Consider the following 26477-nt stretch of genomic DNA (forward strand, 5'->3'; position numbering starts at 1 on the left):
GCAGGCCCGGGCTCCAGGTGCTGGACCCAGGCAAGGGCTGGTAAGCGGGGAGGGCAGCCTCTCCTTGCAGCCCGGCCGCTGCAATCGCCACCCCGGGACCCCCGCGCGACCCCCGGGGCTCCGCTTCCTCCCCGCCGGCTCTTCGGCTCGTTCCGGCTCCAGTCGGGAGCGACGGGGCGGGCTCCGTGACTTCATCCCCGGGGCTGCCCATTGGCCGCGCCGCGTGTCACTCCACGCACTTCCTCCTCGGGGAAAGAAGCGGGTGGGGGGGCAGAAAAGTTTGTCCGGCGGGGCGGGCGCTGCTGCCGCCTCCTCGGAGACGCGTCCCGGGGGCTGCAGAGACGTCGGCGGGCTTTCCCGCGTGGGACAGAGCGCGCGAGGGAGAGAGAGACGGCGGGGAGGGCAGCCGAGGAGCCCGCGGGCGTCTGGATGGCGTCCCTACCTGCCGCCCCCGCGCCCGTGGGCGCCCCCGAGCCCATCCAGCCGCCCACCTCCCCTGCCGGCCCCGCGGGGGTCTCCTTCCAGCTGCAGATCGGGCTGACCCGCGAGTACGTCCTGCTACCCGCCGCCTGCGACCTCGCCCACGTCAAACAGCTGGCCTGCTCCATCGTGGACCAGAAGGTGGGGGGGGGGCGTCTCGCGGGGAAGGGGAGTCGGGGGGGTGGGAAGAGGAGCGCCGGTCTCCAGCAGCGCCCCCCGTTTGGGGGGGGGAAAGGGGACCACCAGGAGAGCAAGGCAGAAGCCGGCGTCTCTGGACTCCGCGGTGACTCGCGGTGGGAAGGAGCGAGATCCGGAGAAGCCGGGGCGGCGGGCAGGTTTCCGGGGGCGATCTCCGGGAGTTCGGAGCCCCGCCGGCTGGGGTCCCGCGTGGGGTCGCTCCGCGGCTTCTGCCCCTCGCCGTTCCCAGGCTCCGCAGCGCTGTAGGGCGGGCGGAGGCTGGAGAGAGCCGTCCGGGGAGCCTGGGGCTGGGCCGCCCCCGCTGCCCTTTGGCCGCCTAGGTGTGTTGCATAGGTGAGCCCAGGGAGAGCTTCCAGGTGATGGTTGTGGCCAAGGTGCTCCTGGGTTTTCTCCCCCACCCCCCAAAAAAGGCAAATGGGGTTTTTTTTCCCTTTGAAAACTTTTCTCAGTTCACTTCTCAAAAAATGAGAAAAGTCCAAGTGGCCTTTTGGGGAGGGGGAGGGGGAAAAACAACTTTGGGACAGGTGGGTTGCTGGACACACAACCTGCCCTCCTTGAGTTGCCCACGGAAGCCTTTGGGCCAGGGGCTTCTTGGCCTGGAGAGGGAAGGGAGCCAGGAGCAGGAAAACAGGTTCTGGGTCCTTGCTAGCCCAGCTCAGCTCACCTGGGCAGGTGTCCGGCAGATCAAAGGGGCAGGAATGCACGGAAGGTCTCCGGGTCAGGGCCTTGGTTGGAGGGGGGAGGGAAAAGCAAAATACACCCAAAATTAGGAAGAGAGAGAGAAGCAGTTGAGTAAAGAGGCCAGGTTAGAGCCGGACAGGTGGACCTACCTTTATTACTTGGAATACGGAATTCAGTTTTGGTCACCACTATGTAAAAAAGATGTGGAGACTCTAGAAAGAGTGCAGAGAAGAGCAACAAAGAGGATTAGGGGACTGGAGGCTCAAACATATGAAGAACTGTTGCAGGAACTGGGCACGTCTAGTTTAATGAAAAAAAGGACTAGGGGAGACATGATAGCAGTCTTCCGATATCTCAGGGGTTGCCACAAAGAAGAGGGAGTCAAGCTATTCTCCAAGGCACCTGAAGAGCAAAACAAGAAGCAATGGGTGGAAACTAATCAAGGAGAGAAGCAACTTAGAACTGAGGAGAAACTTCCTGACAGTGAGAACAATGAATCAGTGGAACAGAAGTTGCCTCCAGAAGTTGTGAATGCCCCAACACTGGAAGTCTTTAAGAAGATGCTGGATAGCCATTTGCCTGAAACGGTATAGGGTTTCCTACCTAGGCAGGAGGTTGGACTAGAAGACCTCCAAGGTCCCTCCCAATTCTGCTATTGTATTGTATTATTCTTCCAAATAATTCAAGGTGGTGAACCTATCCAACACACCTTCCTTCCTCTTCCTGTTTTCTCCACAGCAACAACCCTGTGAGGTGGGTTGAGCTAAGAGGGAAAGGGATTGACCCAAGGTCACCCTGCCAGCTTTCAGGCCTGAGGTGGGACTAGAACTCACTGTCTCCTGGGGATTTGCCCAAGGTCACCCAGCCAGCTTTCATTACCTAAGGCAAAACTAGAACTCACTACCTCCTGGGGATTGGCCCAAGGTTCCCCTGCTGACTCTCATGCCTAAGGCAGGACTAGAACTCACCACCTCCCTCTCCCTAGGCTGGTGCCTTAACCATGGGACCAAATGGCCTCTCGATATCAAATATCCTCCAAAAAATGTGGAATTCCAGAACCCATAATCCTCCAAACACTTCTTAAGGTCTGACTTGTTTGCAAAAAGAAAGAGGAGGGGACTTAAAATTTGTCATGCTGGATAAAGCATCTCCCCCCACCCCACCCCACTGGCTCTACAATGGTTTGGATTTCGCACACAGAATAACAAGAGTTGGAAGGGGCTTTGGAGGTCTTCTAGTCCATCCCCCTGCTCAAGCAGGAGACCCTAGACCAGGGGTGTCCAAACCTGGGAACTTTAAGACTTGTGGACTCCCAGAATTCCCCAGCCAGCACAGCAGGGACCTCAAGAGCTCAGTGCATTCAGGGCTGGTTTCATTCATTTTCATAACAGGGATATGGGGGGGGGGGGAGCAAATAAGCACGGCTGGCTGGGGAATTCTGGGAGTTGAAGTCCACAAGTCTTAAAGTTCCCAGGTTTGGACACCCCTTTGCAGACAAAGGAATGTACGGCGTCTTCTTAAAAACCTCTGGTTTTTAAGCCAAAATGCCCCACTGACCCCCCCCCCCCCCCAGTTTAGTTGGAAACAATGGTTTATAGTCTGTTTTTCAAACTTGAGCCCTGGTTGGCCTTCAACTCAAGTGGCCCAGTTTGAAAAATGTGAGTTTATGGGAGGGGGTTGGAGCATATACAACTATGGCAGCACCTCCTGAACGACAACGGGGAGATAAGGGAGCCACAGGGGAAAATAAAATTGAGGGCCAGGAAACCCCCCAGAAATGGAAACAGGGCAAAAGAACCAAGGAGTTGTGACGCTGACTTAGAAGAAAAGAAAAGAAAAAAATCCACGCTGCCACATTGTGTTGCAGTGGCGGCTTGCAGAATTTGTGCCACGCAATGCATTTTGCATTTTGCAGGTGGCGCTTTCGTGGGCGGGGGGATCTTGCTAGGAGTCTGGGGATCAGCAGGGGGCTGGGGCTCCATAGGGCTAGGGCAGGGAGAAGCCAGTGCAGAAGCCTCCCTGATGGGTGCCGAATTTGAACTCGGAGCCGGCTGGAGAGACCCCCGGCGGCCACCTCTTGTCTCCCCTCCCTGCGCGAGGGATGGTGCTGCTGAGCGAGGCTTTTAACATGACGGCAAAGGAGCGGAAGCGCAGCTGGGCCCTGCCCGCCCGGCTCTCTAGCTCGGCAGGAAAGGGAAACGGTCCCCCCGTTTTGGAGAGCGATAATCTTTGGGGGCTTCTCCCGGATGGAAGCCGCCCTCCCTGCATCCGTTGCTGCTGCAGTCAGAAGGAAAGCCGGATGGCTCAAGGCGAAGAGGGGCCTTTGGGGATATTCCTTTCTCCCCCCCCCCCCGCCCGGCTTCTGAGTCGCCCAAAGGAGGTTGATTTTAGGCGTTCATCGTATTTAAAGAGCGCCCGTCTCCCAGCAATGGATGGAAACGAATCCACCTAGAACTAAGGAATTTCCAGATAGTGAGAACAATTAACCGGTGGAACTGCTGGCCTCTGGAAGTTGTGGGGGCTCCATCCCTGGAGGCTTTAAAGAAGAGATTGGAGAACCATTGGTCTGAAATGGTCTAGGGTCTCCCGACTAGAGAAGGGGTTGGACTAGAAGGCCTCCAAGGTCCCTCCCGACTCTGTGATTCTGTTACTCTATAATCCTAGAACATTTAATCGATGGAGCGGCTTCCCTCCGGAAGTTGTGGGGGCTCCATCCCTGAAGGCTTTTAAGAAGAGATTGGACGGGCATTTGTCTGAAATGGTATGAGGCTTCTTGTTTGTGCAGGGGGTTGGACTAGAAGACCTCCGAGATCCCTTCCAACGTTGTTACTCTGCTACTGTTCGACTTACAATTACAATTGAGACCAGAAATAAACTTATAAGAGGAAGAACGGTTGCAGGAACTGGGTAGGTCTAGTTTGATGAAAAGAAGGACCAGGGGAGACATGATAGGCAGTGTTCCGATATCTCAGGGGTTGCCACAAAGAAGAGGGAGTCAAGCTATTCTCCAAGGCACCTGAGGGTAGAACAAGAAGCAATGGGTGGAAACTAATCAAGGAGAGAAGCAACTTAGAACTGAGGAGAAATGTCCTGACAGGGAAAACAATTCCCCAGTGGAACAGCCTGCCACCAGAAGTTGGGGGTACTCCATCACTGGAGGTTTTCAAGAGGAGGTTCAGACCACTTGTCTAAACTGCTATTTGCAGGTAGTCCTCAACTTACAACCATTTGTTTAGTGACCGAAGTTACGACGACAGTGAAAAAAGTGACTTATGACTGTTGCAGCCTCCCTGTAATCAGGCGATCAAAATTTGGATACTTGGCAACTGACTCATTTCCACTTAATGCTTCACATATTTTACTTAGCAACTACGGCAAAAATTGTAGAATTGGCATGCCTCACTCAACAGCCGTCTTAGTGATGGCAATGCCGGTCCCGATTGTGGTCGTAGGTCGAGGACTCCTTGTAAAATGACCGACTGAGCTGAGAAATGGCTGGCCAAACATCCGTTTTGAACAGGGCTGAAAACTTATGACCTCAGTCGGGTCCTTATTCTGGCTGAACAGCAGACAGGAAATCGGGGGGGGGGGGGCTCAGACTTAAGTGGACGAGCAAATTTGTTAGAAGGTGTTGCCTTCACGAAGGGACGAAGTGGAATCTGATCTCTGGTTAAAAATAGCAGCATTGGAAGGGACCTTTGAGGTCTTCTAGTCCAGCCCCCCTGCTCGAGAGGAAATGTGAAGCGGGTACCCACTGTGGGACAATACACTAAAAATTTAGATAAAGTGGGACCCCGTCCCATGCGTTGACGAGTAAGACGGGGTTTTTATTTGGGGGCGTTTGTGTATTCCGAAGACTAGGCCTCTTTCTGTTTTCGTGATAGTCCGTAAAGTGGGTGAATTCACTTTATTTCACTCTGCTGCTACCCCTGTTTTTAATTTTAGGCTTAAGTGCATTTGGGGTGAATGGAATAGTTTGATAAAGGCCCTTTTTAGGTGTGGATTGAGGATGGGCAAATAATCTCATTTCTGAAAGCGAGGGAAAACCTTAAGGCACTTGAAGAGAAGTGGACTTCAGCTCCCAGAATTCCCCAGCCAGCAGGGGAATTCTGGGAGTTGATGTCCGCTTCTCTTCAAGGAACCAAATGTGAGAAAAAACATCCTTGAAAACCCAAATTCTACCAGCTGCTTTGCAAATGTCAACCTTTCAACCCTGCTTGCGGAGGAGTCCCCGTTTAATTCTGGCGATCCTCCACGTTGAGAGGCAGTCTACCTTGGAAACGCCCAATGCTAAAAGGCAGAGAACCGACCCACGCCTGCATTCTTGGTGATTTTCCTGGCTGCACATGTGCTTGCCAGCTTTTGCCTTTGGAAAGGCTGAAACGGAAAGTGCGCGTTTTGTGTGTTTTTTATTTTTTGTTTCCTATGGGGTGTCTTCCAACATCTGGCAGAACTACAGACGGGAGATCCCTTGTTCCATACCCTCTCCGAAGCCCAAAATAATCCTGTAGGAAGGGGGGGAAGGCAGGCAGGGGTCTGGCTGCCCCCACCCCCACCCCAGCCCTGATGCAATCCCACAATCAGAGGGAACAGTCCCCACCCCCCAAAAAGACTGGCATTTGTGCAACCTCTGGGTGTTTTTCCAGTCTGCCCCCTCCTTGCCGTCCAGCCTCGCTGGTGCCAGCTGGATGAGCCACTGGCATTTCGCCCCCAGGCCCCCCTTTCCTTCACTCAGCCTTGTTTTAGCTGACCTTCAACTTATTCTCAGTTTTATAAGTTGGTTTTCTTGACTCGGGTTTGAATGCTGGGCGGCTGGCAGTGGTGGAGGGGTGGGTGGGCTGGTGCAAGAAGATTGGAGACCCTGAGAGCCCCCCCACCCCCATCCGGGCTGAGAGGTTGTGGCATTTCCAAGGAGGGAAGGGTTGGATTTCAGAGCTCTTGGAGGCAGAGGCCAGGCTCCCCCCCCCCCCCCCCCCCCGTCTCCAAATGGCGTCCCTCGCCCACAGATGTGTGGGACTCCAATTCCCAGGGTGGAAAGACCTGGAGCTCCCCTCCTCCTTCCCTCCATGAGCTCTGTCCTAGCTTGGGGGGGGAAACGGACATCCCACCCCCAAGGGCTTGCAGTTGGCGTTTCTGATGGCAATACTGCAGTGTAGAGCGATGAAGATGGGGAGGGGTAGTGGGCTAAGAAGGATGTGGTGCTGTTGGTGTTGTGTGTGTGTGTGTGGTGCCATTTGTTAGGTGTGTGTGCGGAAGAAAGAAGGAAGGAAGGAAGGAAGGAAGGAAGGAAGGAAGGAAGGAAGGAAGGAAGGACTGAGAATAACAGAGTTGGAAGGAGCCTTGGAGGTCTTCTAGTCTAACCCCGTGCTCAAGCAGGAGATCCTATATTATTCTGGGTAAAAGCTTGTCCAACCTCTTCTTGTAAATGTTGAGGGATGGAGAAAGAAAGAAGGAAGGTAGGGAAGAGGGAAGGAAGGAAAGAAAAAGAAGGAAAAAGGAAGGAAGAGAAGGAAAGAAAAGAAAGGAAGAAAGAAGGAGGGAAAAGAATGAAAGAAAAGGGAACAGAAAGAAGAGAGGAAGGAAGGAAAGAAAGAAAAAGAGAAAGAAAGAAAAGCAAGCAAGAATGAAAAAAGAGAAAAGAAAAGGGAAAGGAAGGAAGGAAAGAAATAACTAGAAAGAAAGAAAGAAAAACAAGCAAGAAAGAATGAAAAGAAAAGGGGAAGGAAGGAAAGAAAGAAATCGAAAGAAAGAATGAAAAAGAAGAGAAAAGAAGGAAGGAAGGAAGAGAAAAAGAAGAAAAGCCCTCGGGGCCAATCTGTCCTGCAGAGGAATGTGTGGAATCAGCCACGGCAGACCTTCCAAAATCACAGCCGAGATTTGCATAACCGTTGGTGCCAGGAGGCCTCGCATGGCCGCCCCGCCTCGCCTGCTTGCCTACCTGCCTGGAACACGTCGGCTTCCTGTGCAGCCCTCGGCCCCCGCCTGCCTGCCTGCCTGCCTTCCCCAGAACCCTCCAGATTCGAATTCACCCCTCGGCCTGCCCTCCCCCCCCCTCGCCAGCCCCATGGTTGCCGGTCTGCACTTTTGAAAAGCCTCCTGCAAAATATGTGCCAAGTTGGCAGCGCCACAGAGGCCCCCCTGCCCCTTGGTTTCTGCAGAGGTGGGGTGGCCCCAGAGCCAGAGGGAGAAGGAAGCGCTGTCCCCCCCCCCCTGCAGGGGAATTTGTCGCCCTCCCTGGCACAGTCTTCAAGGGGGGCCCCGGAGGACTGGGGGAGGGGGGGGAAGGCAGGTTAAACACCCCGCTTGGATGGCAGGTGCTTTATTTTTTTCGGCTTGCGTCTTCCCGAGAAGGCACCTAAATAAACCTTTTCAAGTCCAGGATCTCACAGAGCTGGGATGGGCAACAACGGGCAGTCCTCAACTTACATCCGTTCATTTAGTGACCATTTGAAGTTATGGAGAAGTTGAAAAATAGCGACTTACGACGATCTTTTTTACACTTGCGACTGCTGCACGGGCTGGTCATGCGGTCAGAATTTACACACGTGGCCCCCGGACTCCCAGGGTCACGTGATCCACTCTTGTGACCTTCCGACCAGCAAAGTCACTCTGTGTTACTAAGTGAACCGCTGTCATACTAGGATAGGCCAAAACTCGCTTAGCAACGGAGTCTCTTAGTAAAAGAAATGTTGGGCTTAATTATGGTAATAAGTCAAGGACTACTTGTATAGTAATTTGTCGACTTCAACTCCCAGAATTCCTCAGCCATGAATTCTGGGAGTTGTAGTTCACAGGTCACAGGCTTGTCTACATAATATTTTGATTATGTATAATTATATTTTGATTAGGTAGAATTTCGGGAGACCCCCAGAACTGTGACTCTCCAGGTTTTCCAGGGTGATCCCCAAAAGGTTTTGGGGTCTAGCAATTATCTCTCTAGTTAGTCCTGGTTTAGCCACTGCCTCATTTACAACGTTCACAGGGACTCTCAAGTTTCTTCGTAAGCACAGTCGCAGCTTCCCTTAGCAACCGCTTCATTTAGTGACCGTGTTGTCGATTGTAGTTGCTAAACTATCTGTAAAGCCAGAGAAGGTGCAAGGCTGTACCCCCCCCCAAAAAAACAACCCTTGAACCATTTGAGCCATGCCCCTCCTGCCTTTCCCTGGTACCAAAATTCTGATTTTTGTAGGGGTTTTTTCAGCCTTGCTTATCTGATCCATGCTGGCCTTTCTCTTTTGCAGTTTCCTGAATGCGGATTTTATGGCCTCTATGATAAAATCCTGCTGTTCAAACATGACTCTTCAACAGCCAATATTTTACAGCTGGTTCGAGCCGCCTCCGACATTCAGGAGGGTGACCTGGTGGAAGTGGTTCTCTCAGGTAAAGTACCTCAGTTAGGGAAGGCAGTGAACTGATGATGTTCCCTAGTTGGGCCATGAAACGTCTGCAAGGAAATCAGAGAGCACCAAGGACCTCACAGTCCTTATCTTCTCCTTTCTCCATCTCTTCCTCTATCCCCCCTCCTCTTCTTCCTCCTCCTCTTCCTCTCCTCCTCTTCAAACCCCATTCCCTTCTAGCATTAGTTGGGTCATGAAACGTCATTAAAAAAATCCCCTCGCTCAATCCCCACAGTTATTATCTTCTCCCTTCTCCCCTTCTTCCTCTCCGCCTCCTCTTTCTCAACTTCCCTAATTTAAAAGTAAGTTTAGCAATCAGGTAAATGCATCAGCAGCTAAACTTGCTTTTAATTTGGAGTACATTTTTTTTAAAAAAAAATCTGTCTTTGCAAGCGTGAAAGAAAGAAAGGAAAGGAAAGGAAAGGAGAAAGAAGAAGGGAGGGAAGGAAAGAAGGAAGAAAAGGAAAGAAGGAGAAGGAGGAGGGAGGGAGGGAAGGAAAGGAAAGAAGAAGGGAGGGAAGGAAGGAAGGAAAGGAAGATAAAAGATGAAAGGGTAGGGAAAGAAGGAAAACGAAAGGGAAATTCTTTGGATACTCCTTCTTCCCCTCAGTTTCTCTCTCTCTCTCTCTTTCTTTCTGCAGCCTCGGCTACTTTTGAGGACTTCCAGATCCGTCCACACGCTCTCAATGTCCACTCGTACCGGGCACCGGCATTCTGCGACCACTGCGGAGAGATGCTTTTCGGTTTGGTCCGCCAAGGCCTCAAATGTGATGGTAAGAAACCCCTCCTCTGGCCCCCATCCCCCAAATTTTCCACTTGGAAGAATGCTAGATTTGCACTCGGGACCGGCTTGTAGAAAGGGGCAAAGAGAAAGCTACCACAGAGGACAGGGAGTGTTAGAGATGGTTTTTGTTCTTTCTTCGTGATGGCTGTCGGATAGCGGTCTAATATCTTCCTATTTTCCTTGGAGGAAAGAAACGTAGCAGTGAGAACGAGCAAACTATTCCTCGTAAAAGTCTTTATTGTTATTTTCCGTGTGGGGAAAAATGTCTTTTCGGGATCGTGAAACGGAGTTTGGACCTCGGAAAGGGAGGCTGAGAGAGAGAGGCATAAAATGGAGTCATTTTGACAACCTGCCCAACTTTAAGTTGTGTGGACTTCAACTCCCAGAATTCCTGGCTGGGGAATTCTGGGAGTTGAAGTCCACACCCGGTTTAAAGTTGTCCAGGGCAAGAAACACTAAAGCTGAGCATTGGCCTACCCTGCAGGGCTGTTGTGAATTCCCTCTCAGGCTGCAGACTGAACAGTTTAGGAGTAGAACTTCACTGGCGAAGCATTTAAAGTAATTATTTAAAGAAATACTTTTTCTCCCCGCTCTCTCGACCCGCTGGCCTCTTCCGCCCCATAGGTTGCGGCCTCAACTACCACAAACGTTGCGCCTTCAGCATCCCCAACAACTGCAGCAGCGCCAGGAAACGCCGCCTTTCGTCCACCTCGCTGGTCAATTCGCAGTCCTTGCGGCTGTCCACCACAGAATCCTTGCCCTGCACCCCCGACGAACTGGTGAGTCAGCCCTGCCTCCCCCCTCTCCCCCAACCCCCCCCCCCCCTGGGCCTGAGGCAGCTTTGCTTCGGCTCTGCTGGTTATTCCTGAGCCTTGAGGACTAGAAACCTGATGCACCTGGGGTGGAGCATGAATTCTCCTTCATCGGTGTGTCATGCTTTTTTAATGATTCAGTAATTTCTAACCGTTTCGGGGCACACCAAAGTAACTCTTCTTCCTTTGTCCCTCCCTCCCTTCCTTTCCTCTTTTCCTTCTTTCCTCCCCCCTTCCTCCCTCCCCATCTTCCTCCCTCCATCCCTCCCTCCTCCCTTCTTTCTTTCCTCCCTCCCTCCTTCCCTCTTTTCCTTCCTTTCTTCCTTCTTTCCTTTCTCCCTTTTTCCTTTCCTTCCTTCCTTCCTTTCTCTCTCCCTCTCTCACCATCTTCCTTCCATCCCTCCTTCCTTCTTTCCCTTCTTTCCTTTCTCCCCTCCCTCTTTCCCTTCCTTTCTTCCTTCTTTCCTTTCTCCCCTCCCTCCCCTCCCTCCCTCCTCCCTCCCTCCTCTCCCTGTCCTGATCCTCTTTCTCTCCTTCCGCTTCGTCCCTGGCCCAGAGCCGGAGTTCCACGGAGATCTTCCCCCGACGCCTGACCTCCTCCACCTACATCGGCCGCCCCATAGAGCTGGACAAGTTCCTCCTCTCTAAGGTGAAGGTGCCCCACACCTTCCTCATCCACTCCTACACCCGCCCCACCGTCTGCCAGTACTGCAAGAAGCTCCTGAAGGGCCTCTTCCGCCAGGGCCTCCAGTGCAAAGGTGAGGAGGGGAGCAAACACGCGAAGGGGGGGGGCATGGGGAACTCCCTGCTACCAGATATTCCCAGCCTTACAGGGCAGAGGCTGGCTTTGTTCCTGGTCTCCCCCTGCTGGCGGCTGATGGCATTACAGCCTCCGGGCCACTCCTTTTCTTGGAGGCAGGGAAAGCAAGTGGATTTTTGGGGAGGGGGCTAAAAAATGGCTTCCTTTCTCTTTTTCTCCACTCCCCCTCCAGATTGCAAATTCAACTGCCACAAGCGCTGTGCGACCCGCGTGCCCAACGACTGTCTGGGAGAGGCGTCCTTTAATGGTGGCGGTGAGTTCCACAGACGTCTTGTGTTGCAGTGGGGGCAAGATGGAAGAGACTCTTGCCAAGGGGGGGGGGAGTTATTCCGGGAGGGGCAGGGGGGACGTTGCAGAGCTGACCTTCCGGCACTGTTTCTAACCACCTGATTCACTTAACAACGGCCGTGATTTGCTTAAAGGTCATAAAGGTGAGCACAATGCCCTTCACTTCCTTGCTTAGCGCAGGGAATCCTGGTCCCACTGTGGTCGTAAAGTGAGGATCACCTCTTTGGTACCCTCGTTTGACCGTTTCGAGATCCCATGATCGGAACGCCTTAGGATTAATAGATCTCTGGCAATTACTGATTGTTCCTGAGCCTTGAGGACTAGAAACATGATGCACCTGGGATCAGGGTTGGATTTGCCTCAATGGATTTCTGGTCCTCCTCCCCCAGATGTGCAGATGGAAGAGTCGAGTGATCTCAGTGAGGCGGAAAAGAACTCGCTCATGGACGAGTCTGATGATTCCGGGATCATCCCCGGATCCCATTCAGAGAACGATCTGCGCATGGACGAAGACGTGGAAAGTCTCCAGCAATCCCAAAGGTGAGGCAGAGATCCCGGGTGCTCCATCCTCTTGGCTCTTGGGCTCAGGTCGAGGACTATCTGTATTACGAATCCTCTTCTCCCAGTTTCATAGCCGTCAGTAAATCTGATTTTCCAGGACTTCCTCTGAACCCCTTCCCATCTTGGGGTTTTTCTTTTCCCACTGGGGGTCGTTGTGGCCCACCAGTGGCCTGCGGAGCTGGTAGCAGAGTCAGACAGTGAGGAGGTTGGGGAGGAACATGGGCCAGTCCTGGAGTCTGGGGGAGGCTCGGACAAGGGCGATGCGTCGGAGGCAGAGAGGGGGGCAAGGGCATCTGGTAGTGATGTGCTGCCTCCAGAGTCTGACATCATCAGCGAGGCAGAAGAACAGGAGGAGCCCGTTCCCAGTGTGCGCATGAGCAGAGCTGCCAGAAGGCAAGAACAGTTAAGGCAAAAGGGGCGACTCGGGAGTAAGGCTTGGAGATGAGTGCCATAAAAGAGGAGCAAACGGAGGTGAGCCTTTGCAGGAAGCAATTTTGTTCGTTCTGGTCGGTTCAAACACTGAGAAGCTCCGTTTGACTCTGTGCTCCGTTTGGCCTTGCAAAGCTAATTGGCCATTAGGACTCTGGCAGCCTTTCAAGGGAAATAACGATGGGTGCTTATCAGCCTTACCCCGAAAGACTTTGGCAGACTTCGGTCTGACTCTTCACAAACCTTTGTGACTCGTGATGCGCTGTGAATGTCAGAACAGGGATGTGCGTCAGTCTCCCTGCTCTTTTTGCCCTGCGACCCCCAAGCATGCTGACCTTTGCACCCCTCTTCCCCCCTCCCCTCCAGCTCCATGGGGTACATCCCCCTCATGCGGGTGGTGCAGTCAGTCCGCCAGACGACGCGCAAGTCGAGCACGGCCCTGAAGGAAGGCTGGATGGTGCATTTCAGCAACAAGGACACCTTGGTGAGCCAGAGGGAGGGGCTGGGGGATTCTGGGAGTCCCAAGTCCACAAGTCTTCAAGGGGCCAAGTTGGGAGGCCCCCTTGGAGTGGAGTTTCTCAAGCTTGGCAATGGAAAAAGATGGGGAATTCTGGGAGTTGACGCCCACTCGTCTTCCAGTTCCAACAGCAGGCTGACTGGGGAATTCTGGGAGATGTAGTTTATAGGACTTCAATTTTGCTAACATGCTGATTAGGGAATTCTGGAAGCTGTAGTCCGTATATCTTAAAGGTTGCTGGCATGCTGACTGGGGAATTCTGGGAGCTGTAGTCCACACATCTTAATTTTTTGCTAGCTGGGGAATTCTGGGAATTGAAGTCCACCCATCTATCAGTTCAACAGCTCGTTGGCTAGGGAAATTCTGGGAGTTGAAGTCCACCTATCTTCAAGTTTATTAAAAGGCTGGGCAAAGAGGGGGCCTTTCATCGCGAGAGAAGCCCCTTCCTCTCCTTCGGCCCCTCCCAAATCCCTAAACAGTTTCTATTTTTCCCCCCTTTGCAGCGAAAACGTCATTATTGGCGGCTGGATAGCAAGTGCCTCACCCTCTTCCAAAACAACAGTAGCAACCGCTACTACAAGGTGAGCCTGCCTCCTCGGGATCTCCAGGAGAGGGGCAAAAGTGGGGAGCCAGACCCCCTCGGCCCTTTGTTGGGGGGCGGGTGGAGTTTCTTCTCTCAGCTGAAAACTTTTGGTAGAAAAAACGAACAGATTAGGAGCTGTTGATCTTCCACAGTCCAGGAGGCAAATAAATAGAGGATACCAGAGCGAGGAGGGGACCGCTTGAGGTCATCTACTCCACCCCCTCCTCAGAGCCAGATAACAGCATTTCCCAAAGCCTCCATTTGAACCCCTGCTTCGCTAGTGGTGTTTTTGCCCATAACTGGAAATAAACTTTTTTCTTTTTTTTTTGCAAAAAATGTTGTAAATCTCACCAGACACTCTGAACAGCCACAAAGGTGATGTGTGACATAACTTTGAACGGTTGCTAAGCCAATGGTCGTAAAGCGAGGACGTAGTTGTGGAGAAGAGCTGGTTGATTGTCCTTTGTCCTTCCCAGGAAATCCCCTTGTCGGAGATCTTGACCATTGAGCCGGCTCAGGACTTCTCCCTCGTGCCGTCCGGCGCAAACCCCCACTGCTTTGAAATCATTACCGCCAACGCCACCTACTACGTGGGTGAGAATAGCGCCCCCCAGCATGGCGGGGATGGCCTGGAACACGCCAAGGCCTGGGAGACGGCCCTCCGCCAAGCCCTCATGCCCGTCGTCCTGCAGGGGGTGCCGGCTGCCCAGGGACAGCCCCCCCATAGTAAGTACCGCGTGAACGGATAATGTCTGCCTAGGAAGGGTGTCCTCGCTTACTGACCACAATCGAGTCCGGCAGCTCTATTTGCAAGTGATGCAGTTGTAAAGTGGCCTGGTGCACGACTGCCCTGACTTATGACGTCAGTTGCAGGTGTGGACGTTAAGCGAATCCCTTGAGGTCGTGAAGCACAATGTCACATGACGGTGGCTTGCAAACGTCTCTGCTGGCTTCCCCATCGACTTTCCTTGGAGAAGCCAAGGGTGAGAGGTTGTGCGAGGTTGTGCGAGGTTGTGTGAGGTGCGAGGTTGTGCGAGGATGTGAGGGTCTGCCAGGGACGGTCGCAAATGGGAATCGTGACTTTGGGAAGTTGCAATTGTCATAAATATGCATCGCTTTCCAAGTGCCCAAATCACATGGGCACACTGCGACAGCCATAACTTTGAGGACTGGTCACAAGACTTCTTTTTCAGCATCATTTCGAACAATTGCTGAATGAACGGTCAGTAAGTGAGGACTTCCTTGCCAAGAAATCAATCAAAGGTTCCCTTCTGAGCATGCTCATTGCGCGACACTGCCCTCTAATGACGGGAAAGGGTATTATCTTACCTTTTCTCATTGGTTTGGGGAAGTCAGAGAGACATTGTGGCCTTCTTGGTCTACCAAGTTGCTTCTGGGGGCCCAGTTCCTGGTCCACAGGTGGGAAGAGTGAGTCAAAATGTCTTAACAGAGTTGGAAGGGACCTTGTAGGTCATCTAGTCCAACCTCCCCAAGCACCTACACCATTTCTGACAGATGGCCTGCCTGCCTGGATATTTGCATGATTAGATGGATGTTTGAATGGGTGGGTGGCTGCCTGCCTGCCTGTCTGTTTGCCTGGATGATTGGATAGATGGATGGATGGAGGGGGGGTGGCTTCCTACCTGCCTGCCTGCCTCCCTGCCAGCCAGACTGTCTTCCAGCCTGCCTGACGTTTGGATGATTGGATGGATGTTTGGATGGGTGGGTTGGTGGGTAAGTGGGTGGATGGATGGCTGCCTTTCTTCCTGCCTGCCTGGGAGATTGGATGAATGATGGGATGGATGGGTGGTTGGCTTGATGGATGGCTGCCTGCCTGCCTGGATGAGTGGGTAATTGGATGCATGGTTGAATGGATGGCTGCCTGGATGAGTGGATGATTGGATAATTGGATATTGGATGGATGGTTGAATGGATGGTTGAATGGATGGGTGGCTGCCTTCCTGCCTGCCTGCCTGCCTGGATGATAATTGGATGATTGGATAATTGGATGGATGGTTGAATGGATGGGTGGCTTCCTACCTTCTTCCCTGCCTCCCTGCCAGCAAGACTGTCTTCCAATCTGCCTGATGTTTGGATGATTGGATGGATGTTTGGATGGGTGGGTTGGTGGATGGATGGCTGCCTGTCTGCCTGCCTGCCTGGGAGATTGGATGGATGGATGGATGGATGGATGGATGGCTCTTGCTAGCCTGCCTTCCTGCCAGCCTAGTCTTTTCTTGAAAGTTTCCAGTGACGAAGAGTTGGAGAAGGTTAATTTTTTTTGTCCTGACTCCTCTAGGGCAAGCTTCTTTGAGGATCTCCGTCTCCAGCAGCCAAATCCAGGAAAACGTGGTGAGCGTCCTATAAGCCACCATCTTTGCTCTTCTGAAGCTCATTCTTTGATCTCATCTCCCGCTGAAGGTGACCTCAAGAGGTGTCCTCTTCTTTGTCCAATTGCAGGACATCGCCACTGTCTACCAGATCTTTCCAGATGAGGTCCTGGGTTCCGGTCAGTTTGGTGTGGTCTACGGAGGTAACCCAATGGCTGGTTTGGGCTTCCTTTTTCCAGGTTTTGTGATTTTAATGAGCTGCTGTCAAAAAGTCAAGATGGCAGCTCACCAAAGAGGTCAAAACGACGCGGGTGGGTGGATTTGTTCTCATTTTACAACCCCACATCATGCCCTTCTTGAAATGTTGTGACTCACACCCTGAGGTTTGTGGGAATGACCCTGGAGACGGTCTCTGGATCTCAGAAAGGACCAGTTGGGGTTTTCCGATCTTGCATTGTTCCATGTTTGGTTGTCTCTGAACATTGCTGCGCTGAGAACGCACAACTGAAGGGCAGCCACCAACAGAGTTTTCCCGATCACTGGGCAAGTAGTCCTTGACTTATGACCACAATTGAGCCTGAAATTTCTCGGGCTGTGGTCATGTGACCTCAGGACACCACAACTGTCACAGGTACATGCCAGTTTCCAAGCGCCTGACTTTTGATCATTGTGACCACGGGATGCTGCAACGGTCATACGTGTGAAAAAACGGTCCTACCTCACTTTTTTCCGTGCCCTTGTAACATTTGAATTGTCATTAAATGGACCGTTGTAAGTCAAAGACTACCTGCATCCTGTCAATAGTTTCCTTTTCCAGAAGACCAGCCCTTGGCCTCAAGGAAAGACTTAGAAAGAGACAATGAGGCCATTCAGGACCAAAGCTGAAGTCTTGAAGGCATCTACCAACCCTTTCCCCAGCCCACCCTCAAGGATTCACAGCCTATCAGAGGGCCTGTCATCTCTGGGGAGACTCAGAGCTGGTCTGGAGGTGGGTTAGAACCAACTAACTCTGTAACTTTTTGCTAAAAATTGGCTCTCTCTTCTCCTGCCAGGGAAACACCGTAAGACAGGTAGGGACGTGGCGGTGAAGGTCATCGACAAGCTTCGTTTCCCCACAAAGCAGGAGAGCCAATTGCGGAACGAGGTTGCCATCCTACAGGTGAGCAGCTCCATTCAACACCCCTGTCAGTGGACTCTCGCTTTTCATTTTTATTTCATCTCTCTCTCTCTCTCTCTCTCTCTCTCTCTCTCTCTCTCTCTCTCTCTCTCATCTATCTATCTATCTATCTATCTATCTATCTATCTATCTATCTATCTATCTATCTATCTATCTATCTATCTATCTATCTGGCTCTCTCTGTGTGTGTGTACATTCCAGCATAACTCTGGAACGCCTCAAGCAATTTCAACCAAACTTGGTACACAGATGTCTTACTCTCTGGAAACAAATACTGTGGGGGTAAGACACCCCTAACCCCCCTTGGGGATGTGTTCTGTTAAGATGCAGCCTGTTGTGCCTTAAAATGGCTTCTACTGTACAGTGCAGTGGAGTTGCCATGGTAACGACTTCACACTACTCCACAAGGGCCCCCCCTCTGGTAAGAGGGAAAATCCAACATTATAAATAATGTTTGGTCCAGACATTTCTCCTCTATAAATAAATACCCGGCCCACGCCAGGTTATCGCGTAGTTTTTAATAATTAAATTGCCAGGGTCATTGGACAATATAGATCAGGGATGTCAAACTCAATTTCATTGAGGGCCACATCAGGGCTGTGGATGACCTCAGAGGGCGCCGATTGGGTGTGGCCGATTGGGTGGGTGTGAACAACTGGGTGGGCGTGGCCAGCTTGACGCCACTCCCCAAACCGCTGGCATGTTTCCTCTTTGAATTGGGTAGACCGGCCGAAGTGAGGCAGGCTGGCCGCTTACTTTTTCCAGGAGGGCCCTGTGGGCTAGATTCAACCACATCACGGACTGGATCCGGGCCAGGGGCCTTGTGTTTGACACCCCCGATATAGATTAATACATTATGATTGGACTCTTAACGTTTAGGTCTTAAAATCAGGGCTCTCCTGGTTTTGGCAATTCTTAAGACGTGTGGACTTCAACTCCCAGAATGCCTCAGCCAAGGGGGGATTCTGGGAGTTGAAGTCCACATGTCTGAAAGTGACCAAGATTGAAACGCACTGGGCTACCGCATGGCATTTTCTCTAGATGTAATATTTTTATTAATCACAGCTATTTTTCCCCACAGATTTTAGTATTGTAATAGTATTATACTCCAGGCTGGTAATGTTACTGTTCTTCTAAATCAGGGGTCCCAAACTTGGCCACTTTAAAACTTGTGGACTTCAACTCCCAGAATTCTCCAGCCAGCAGAGCTTAAAGTCTTAAAATGGCAAAGTTTGGGGACCTCTGTTCTAAATGATGAGATTGCCTTATTCAAATTGCCCTAATGCCACCGTATTAATGTTTCTTAACTATATAAGCGACAGAATGTCATTTTTAATGTGTGCCAGTGTGCCCACAGTAAAAGAAAAATGACAACAAAGGTTATTTATCTCTCTATAAGCTCTTAAACTTATGATTTCTGTTGTGTTGCTATATAGGAGGTTATAGCTGGTTTTTTTCCCCTCAAGTTCTGTCCTGCAGAGATATTTGCTCTGGGGATCAAAGGCCCAAATGAAATGACCAACTGGCTCTCTTGTGGCACCCAGAGTGCCAATATTCTCTCTGCAGGAGCCCCTTTTCCTTAAGGTTAAGCCCCCTGTTTTTCATTTTGACCCCATCCTAGAGTTTGAGGCACCCTGGGATTGTAAATCTGGAATGCATGTTTGAGACCCCGGAGAAAGTCTTTGTCGTCATGGAGAAACTGCATGGGGATATGTTGGAGATGATCCTGTCTTCGGAGAAGGGCCGGCTCCCAGAGAGGCTGACCAAGTTCCTGATCACCCAGGTAGAAATGCTTCTCTAAATCCCTCCCTCTCTCCCTTCTTCCTTCCTTCCTTCCTTCTTTCCTTCCTTCCCTCTCTTCCTCCTTCCTTTCCTCCTCCTTTCCTTCCTTCCTTTCATCCTTCCTTCCCTTCCCCCTTTCCCTTCCTTCCATCTTTCCTTCCTTCGCTCTCTCCCTCCTTCCTTCCTTCCCTCCCTCTCTCCTTCCTTCCTTCCTTCCAAAATTTCTTAGTAAAAAACCTTGAATGTAATACAGGGACCTGCCACTAGGCGGCTCCAGAGTCCTAACTAAAAGCAAGGCTCCTGCCTTGCTCTCCCAAACCAATGATGGGATGAGAGACTGTTCCCAGGGGACTTTGCAGGTTCCTTGAAACAAAGAGCAGGAATCCCCTTTGGGGCTCTCTGGAAGGAAAATGAGATCCACCTGGAACTGTCAAGTCTCTTCTAGCGTCCGAATGACCCGAGCAATGTCAAAAGAAGGACGGGGCTTCCTCAACACGTCAAATATAACTTCTGTCCTTTGCTTCTGATCGTTTTTATCCCATTCTGTAAGTGCTAGAAGGCCGTAGGTAATTCAACATGCATTCCCCAACACTGAATACGTTACCTAGTTGGGTCATGAAATGTCTGCAAGAAAACATCCAAGCTCAGAGAGCACCAAGGACCCCACAATCCTCTTCCTTCTCCTCCTCCTCCTCCTCCACCTCCTCTTTGCAAACCCCTCTACCTTTTAGCACTGATAAGGTTACCTAGTTGGGTCATGGAAGAAATCCATCAAGCTCAGAGAGCACCAGGGACCCAACAGTTCTCCTCCTCCTCCTCCCTTTTCTCCACTCCACAAACGCCATTCCCTTCTAGCACTGATGATGTGACCTAGCTAGGTCACGAAACGTCTGCAAAGAACCCACCCAGCTCCGAGAGCACCAAGGACCCCACAGTTCAACCCTGAGATCCAAAGATTCTCCTCTGTTGATCCTAGAAGCTCCTTGATGGCCAGAGGTTGTTTCTTCTGGATGTTTCCTGTCCTTTCAGGTCCTCGTTGCCCTCCGACATCTGCATTTCAAGAACATCGTCCACTGCGACCTGAAGCCTGAGAATGTCCTCCTGGCGTCCGCCGAGCCTTTTCCGCAGGTAAACTGTTTCTTGCACTCAGGCTCCTCCCAGACCCACCCACCCCCCGGCCCAATCTCGGAGCCTTCCCCCTTGCACACTAGCGTCCCTTCCACCCCAGAATGCAAAGTGTGTTTGTGGGATAGTTGATCACAATTCCTCCAGCATTCGAGTTATAACCCTGGGTTCTTCTCCCTGGGAATTCATGGGAGGGTCTCGTACCGGAGGGCAGCTTGTTTGAAAGACATAATTGCGTGTAGGACGAGTGTGGGGGTCTTTTTTTTTTTTAAAAAAAAGAAATAACCATGTTTTTCTTTCACCCGCGTTCTTCTGCTTCCGTTGGCCGAGGAGAACAAGGTGGGTGTGTCTGTGAGGTGGAAAGGAAGCCAGGAGAGGAGAGGAAGGGGTGGGGATGCGATCGAAACGAGAAAGGGGCAGCTGAACTGGGTACCCCAAAAATCTCAGGGCCACACCTTGCGTTTCATATCCGGCGTGAAAGACGAGGCCTTGTGTGAAAGTTCAACTTAATTGAGTTACTCCTCAGTTGGTCCTCCACTTACGACCGCAATGGAGACCAGTGTTTCTCCTCACAGTTATGACCGTTGTAGCATTCCCGAGGGGCCATGTGATCAAAATGTGGCCACTTGGCACCCAGCGTGTATTGAATGATGGTTGCAATGTTCCAGTGACACGGCCTCAGCTCTGCGACCTTTGGACAAGCAAAGTCAGTGGGAGGAGACTGGTTCTGCTTAATGACTGTGGTTCACTTAACAACCGCAGTGATTCGCTTAGCAACAGTGGCGAAAAAAAGGCAACAGAGCGGACGCAGTTAACTTAAAAACCTTGCTTAGCGGTGGCAATTCTGGCCCCGATTTTGGTCGTAAGTCGAGGACTAGCTGTATACCACGGTGTTTTCTTTTTCGACCTATCTTTCATATGATGTAGTTAGTCCTCGACGTACGACCATAATGGAGCCCAACATCTCTTGTTTTTTAAGTGAGACATTTGTTAAGTGACTTTTGTCCCATTTTACGACCTTTCTTGACACAGTTGTTAAGTGAAGCACAGAAGTTCTTAAGTTAGTAACATGGTTGTTAAGTGAACCTGACTTCCCCATTGACTTTGCTTGTCAGAAGGTCACAAAATGGGATCATGTGATGCCGGAACTCTGCAACCGTCGTAAATACGAGTCAGTGGCCAAGCCATCTGAATTTGGACCACGTGATCCCGGGCAGGCTGCAAAGGTCGTAGGTGTGAAAAGTGATCCCAAGTCGCATTTTTCAGTAACTTTGGACGGTCACTAAATGAAGGGTCATAAGTCGAGGATGGCCCATACAACTGAGCCTCATGGGCTAAGGCTCACTCCCGTCTTGGCTCTGCAGGTGAAGCTGTGCGACTTCGGCTTCGCCCGCATCATCGGGGAGAAGTCCTTCCGGCGTTCGGTGGTGGGCACCCCGGCCTACCTGGCCCCCGAGGTTCTCCTCAACCAGGGCTACAACCGCTCGCTGGACATGTGGTCGGTGGGCGTCATCATGTACGTCAGCCTGAGCGGCACTTTCCCCTTCAACGAGGACGAGGACATCAACGACCAGATCCAGAATGCTGACTTCATGTACCCCCAGAACCCCTGGCGGCAGATTTCGGTCGGAGGTAAATCCAGAGGTCTTTGGAAAGAGAGGCTTCAAAGGGCTCAGGGCTGGTTTATGTGACAATCTTGGTCTCTTTAAGCCAGCATAGCTCCTTCCTTCCTTCCTTCCCTCTCTATTCCTTCCTTCCTTTCTTTTTTCCTTCCTTCCTTCCCTCTCTATTCCTTCCTTCTTTCCTTCCTTCCTTCCTTCCCTCTCTCCCTCCCTTCCCTCTCTGTTCCTTCCTTTTCTTCCCAACTTCCTTCTCTCTATTCATTCACTTCTTCTCTATTCCTTCCCTCTTCCTTCCTCCCCGCTATTTCTTTCTTCCCTCTTTTCCTTCCTTTTCTGTCTTCCTTCCTGCCCACCATTCCTTTTCTCTCTATTCCTTCCTTTTTCTCTCCTCTCTATTCCTCCCTCCCTCCCTTCTTTCTCTTTTTCTCTTTCTTTCTTTACCTCCCTCCCTCCCTTCCTCTCTCCCATCTTTCCATCCATCCATCCATCCATCCCCATTTAGCATCGCTTGGATTGAGTTGGACTGCAACAGAAATGGAATGAATGAGTTCATTAGTCAACAATTCTGGTTTTAAGGCTTCCTTCTCCTCTCGCCTCCTCTTAGCCATCGACCTGATCAACAACCTGCTGCAGGTAAAGATGAGGAAACGTTACAGTGTGGATAAGTCACTCAGCCACACCTGGCTACAGGTAGGTTGAAGAGGAGGGGGCCGGGCTGTGTTGAATCGCTTCTGACCCAAATGGGTCACTCCCAGTCAGTCTTCCCCACTACATTTGGACTGCAAAAGTCCTTAATCGAGGGGCCCTTGGTGCTCTCCGAGCTGGGTTGGTTTTTTGCAGACGTTTCATTACCAGAGTAGGTAACATCGTCAGTGCTAGAAGGGAGAAGGGTTTGCAGAGAAGAGGAGGAGGAGGAGGAGGACTGTAGGGTCCTGGGTGTTTCCTGAGCTGGGTCATTTTCTTGCAGGCATTTCATTACCCAACTAGGTAACACCATCAGTGCTAGAAGGGAGGAGGACAAGAACTGTGGGGTCTGAGCTTGGTTGTCTTGTGGACGTTTCATTACCCAACTAGGCAACAGGGCCAGAAGGGAGTGAGAGTTGCTCTCGTAATCTTGTGGCTGGCCTTCTCCGTGTGGAGGGGAGCGTGGCCACCCACGTGTCCCCTGCTGCTCCCTAAGACCGCTTGCAAACGGCCCCAACATGCCCCCCCTTCTCCCCCCTCCCCGCTTAGGACTACCAGACCTGGCTGGACCTCCGCGAGCTGGAGAGCCGGATGGGCGAGCGCTACATCACCCACGAGAGCGACGACGCCCGCTGGGAGCACTTTGCTGCTGAGCACCGCCTGCAATACCCCGAGCACCTGCGTGGCTGCCGGCTGCAGGAGGAAGAGGAGGAAGAGGCGGCGGCCGCAGAGCAGGAGGAGATGGAGATGCAAGGCTTGGCCGAGAGGGTCAGCGTCCTCTGAAGCCTTGTCGAAGGACCAAGAAACTGGAAGACGGGAGCAGCCTCTGGTCTTGGATTCGCACTCAGCACCTCCCCAGTAATCTCGGAGGTTGGAAAATAACAGAAAGAAACGGAAACTGTGGGGGGGGGCATCTTTGGCTGCTCCGAGGCCACAATTGCTAAGACCCCCAACGGCCACGTTAAAGAAGACCCTCAAGGCTCAGGGTAGTCATGCAGAATGGGTAGAGTCCCCTGAAGCAGGGGTGAAGTGCTACTGGTTCGAACTGTTTCCGTAGTTGCCTCCCCCCCCCCTTTTGAAAGCATTTTTTTTCCTTCCAAATAGGCAGGAAAAAAATGCTTTAAAAAGTGGGGAAAAGGGTTCCATGACAATCAGCTTTGCCGGGCGATTGTCGGAATCTTTTATTTCACTTTTTAAAGAATTTTTAACTACCTGTCCACCCGAACCGGTGGTAAAAAAAATGCTTTAAAAAAGGGTGAAGGTACCCACGATTGCACAGCATAGCTGACCCCTTTCCCCCCCACTTCTTACAGCATTCGTTTTACTACCGGTTTGGGCGGCTAGGTAGTAAAAAATGCTTTAAATTTTTTTAAAATTTGGCCACGCCCACCCAGTCACATGACCACCACCACCACCAAGAAACCACGCCCACCAAGCCACACTCGGAGAACCGTGGCCAAATTTTTTACATTTCACCACTGCCCTGAACCCTGGGACACGGCCCTGCATTCATTGCTTCCTCCCCTTTTTTCGAGTGTGTGTGTGTGTGTGTGTGTGTGTGTATGAGAGAGAGAGAGAGAGAGGTTTGAGCCTTTGGCCACAACAGTCCTGGGTTAACGTCACGTCAGCCAGTTTACTTCATTCAAGGACCGATGGGGGCTACACACACACCCAGGGGTGCAGAGGAATTTTTTGGGGGGGAGATGCAAAGGTTGAGGAAGAGGAACCAGAGATGTTTCAAGGTGGAGGTTGAACCTCAAAGAGGCTTTCTTGGATGAAGGTTCTTGGCTGAACGGGGGTGGGGTGGGGGTGTCCTCTCTAAACAGCAGTCTCCAAACATGGCCCCTTTAAGACTTGTGGACTTCAACTCCCAGAATTCCTCAGCAGGAACATGCATCAGGCAGAAAGACGCTGGCTAAGGAATTTTGGGAGTTGAAGTCCACAAGTCTTGCAGTTGCTCACTTTGGAGACCTTCCTGGTCTAATAAATCTGAGTGGGAGTTAGTCTCTGATCACTAATTTGGAATTGAAAACCTGTGGACTTCAATTCCCAGAATTCACCAGCAAGCTGGCTGGGGAATTCTGGGAGTTGAAGTCCATCCCACTTAAAGGGGACAACCTTGAGGAAATACTGCTTTTAATGAATTAGCAGAGTGGTAAAAGATTATTGCCAAGCTGCCAAAAACTCAGGCAGTCTTCAAGCAGGACATAACTTTTGGGGGTCAAAAACTGAATTGACTCCCCTCGTGTGCCCCCCCCCCCAAACCTTCTGCTCCTTCCGCTATGCCAGTGGTGTCCAAACTTGAGAACTTTAAGACTTGTGGACTTCAACTCCCAGAATTCCCCAGCCGGCATGGCTGGCTGGGGAATTCTGGGAGTTGAAGTCCACAAGTCTTAAAGTTCCCAAGTTTGAACACCCCTGCGCTATGCCTGCCAAACGGCATGTTGGCTTTCTGAAGTTGGCCGTTTGAAATCGACCAGGGCCGCCAAAGACTGGCTCCTTGTGAGCGCAAACAAAGCCACTTTCTCTTCCAGTGCAAAGTGGGCCAACGTCTTGGCCTCCAAACCACGCAGGCTGGCCGAAATCCATGCGCTGGAAGGGAAATGAGGAAATCCCAGAGGGGGGGGGAGGGAAACACTGTGGCTTCCCCTCCCCCTTTTTTATTTTAAAAAAAAAGTATTTCTCTTTGAAAGATTCAGAGCTCATTCTGCACCTCCGGTGTGAAGGATTAACCCATAATTTTTGGACAGGAGAGGAATTCTCCATCTAATCCAGGGGTGTCCAAACTTGGGAACTTTAAGACTTGTGGACTTCAACTCCCAGAATTCCCCAGCCAGCCATGCATGGCTGGCTGGGGAATTCTGGGAGTTGAAGTCCACAAGTCTTAAAGTTCCCAAGTTTGGACACCCCTGATCTAATCTAATGCTTTCCAAGATGGTCAACTATGGAAATATTTTTGTTCCCAGCCAGGCTGATTGGAATAGTAAATCTCGCATAGTTGGAAGTACGAAAGAAGTTTGCAGGCCAATGGATGGGAGGTTGTGGGGAGAAGTAGGTGGCTTTGTGGTTGTTTGCATAACGCAAATGCAGGCGAGATATTGGCATTTATTCAGAGGTTCCTCCGAACAGTAACTTTGCCATCTTGTTTTTCAGTTCTGTCCTTGCGCAGAACAATTTTCATTGTGAACATTTATCCCCCCCCCCCCCCCAATTTTTAAAGGTTTTGCACATGCACAGACCTTTTTATTTGCAACAGCTCACAGGCACGGAGCAAAAAATTTTGTGCGCACTGAACCGGCAGTAATGCCAACAACAACCCACTCCTGCATCTATTGCATTAATGGTCCATCTCTACTCCCTGCTCTTAAATTTGCCCAGCATTCTTCTGCTGAATCTTACGGATTCTCCTCCCCTCCCCCCCCCCCCCCCCCCCCCCCCGGCACTTCATTGGTTTCACATACTGCACCAAATCTGTCTTTTCCTCATCAGGGCTTGTGGATTAAACCACCACAAGGGGAAAAGGGGGAAATTGTTAGTTTTAACACAGGGCAGTCTCTGAGGTGGCCCCTTGGTAGCAGTTGGGCTTGCATTGAAGAGGCAGCTTCCCACAGACAACTGTTTATATCCTGAAATGTCTTATTATTATTTTTTTAATAACCTGAACGTTGTGCTGTATATAAAAATACATTTAAATCCTAGATTTGAACAGTCGTCTTTGTAGATTTGGCTGCAGAGGTCAGGAGGTAGTCCGTCTCATTCTCTGTTGCGCAGGTCTCTGAGGAAAACACCCATTGGATTCCTGCTTATTGATTTATCCTTCTATTTATAAATCTGTTTATCACATTTATAATTCGCCCATCTAAATATCGGGCATCTCTGGGCAGCTGGCAACGTTGCTCGTCTTCATTCCAATCTCTGGAAAAATCCTCCTCCCAAAGGTTTGCTTGTAGGTTGCATTTTGTTGCTGGGGGAGGGGGGGGTTCTCTTGCTGGGCAGACCCCCTTCTGTCCCTCGTTTTTCCAGGGCTGCTCAAATGGCGTGCCCATGTGCCACCCGCATGGCAAGCTGCTTTGTGTGTCATTGTGCAAGGTGGGCCTTTGAAAAGAGGGCCATGTGGGGCTTAAAATTGTTGGGGAAGGTGTTGACAATGGTCAACTTTGAAACGGAAGGTCAACTCTGAGATGAGCTTGCAGAGACCAGGAGGAAG

General features: G+C 51.2%; 1 protein-coding gene across 1 annotated transcript; it reads left to right on the top strand.

Annotated features, from left to right (window-relative positions):
- Positions 1 to 266: 266 nt before the first annotated feature.
- On the top strand, positions 267 to 25968 carry PRKD2 (protein kinase D2). Its single transcript, XM_081961503.1, has 18 exons — positions 267 to 621; positions 8601 to 8739; positions 9398 to 9529; positions 10165 to 10319; positions 10909 to 11110; positions 11345 to 11425; positions 11850 to 12000; positions 12817 to 12934; positions 13471 to 13548; positions 14027 to 14276; positions 15850 to 15902; positions 16011 to 16083; positions 16933 to 17039; positions 18679 to 18840; positions 19869 to 19967; positions 21329 to 21596; positions 22191 to 22276; positions 22820 to 25968. The coding sequence occupies exons 1-18, from the start codon at positions 430 to 432 to the stop codon at positions 23051 to 23053; spliced, it is 2580 nt and encodes an 859-aa protein (XP_081817629.1). The 5' UTR covers positions 267 to 429; the 3' UTR covers positions 23054 to 25968.
- Positions 25969 to 26477: the final 509 nt, after the last annotated feature.

The sequence above is a fragment of the Natrix helvetica genome (genome assembly GCF_964273705.1).
Source record: "Natrix helvetica genome assembly, chromosome: 9".
NCBI classification, from domain to species: Eukaryota; Metazoa; Chordata; class Lepidosauria; order Squamata; family Natricidae; genus Natrix; species Natrix helvetica.

Bases quoted from the DNA above. Each gene is read 5' to 3' on its own strand.
- PRKD2 (XM_081961503.1), top strand. From the start codon at position 430: ATGGCGTCCCTACCTGCCGCCCCCGCGCCCGTGGGCGCCCCCGAGCCC. The intron at 10,320-10,908 runs GTGAGTCAGCCC...TCCCTGGCCCAG, and splicing joins CCTGCACCCCCGACGAACTG to AGCCGGAGTTCCACGGAGAT. The intron at 21,597-22,190 runs GTAAATCCAGAG...GCCTCCTCTTAG, and splicing joins GCGGCAGATTTCGGTCGGAG to CCATCGACCTGATCAACAAC.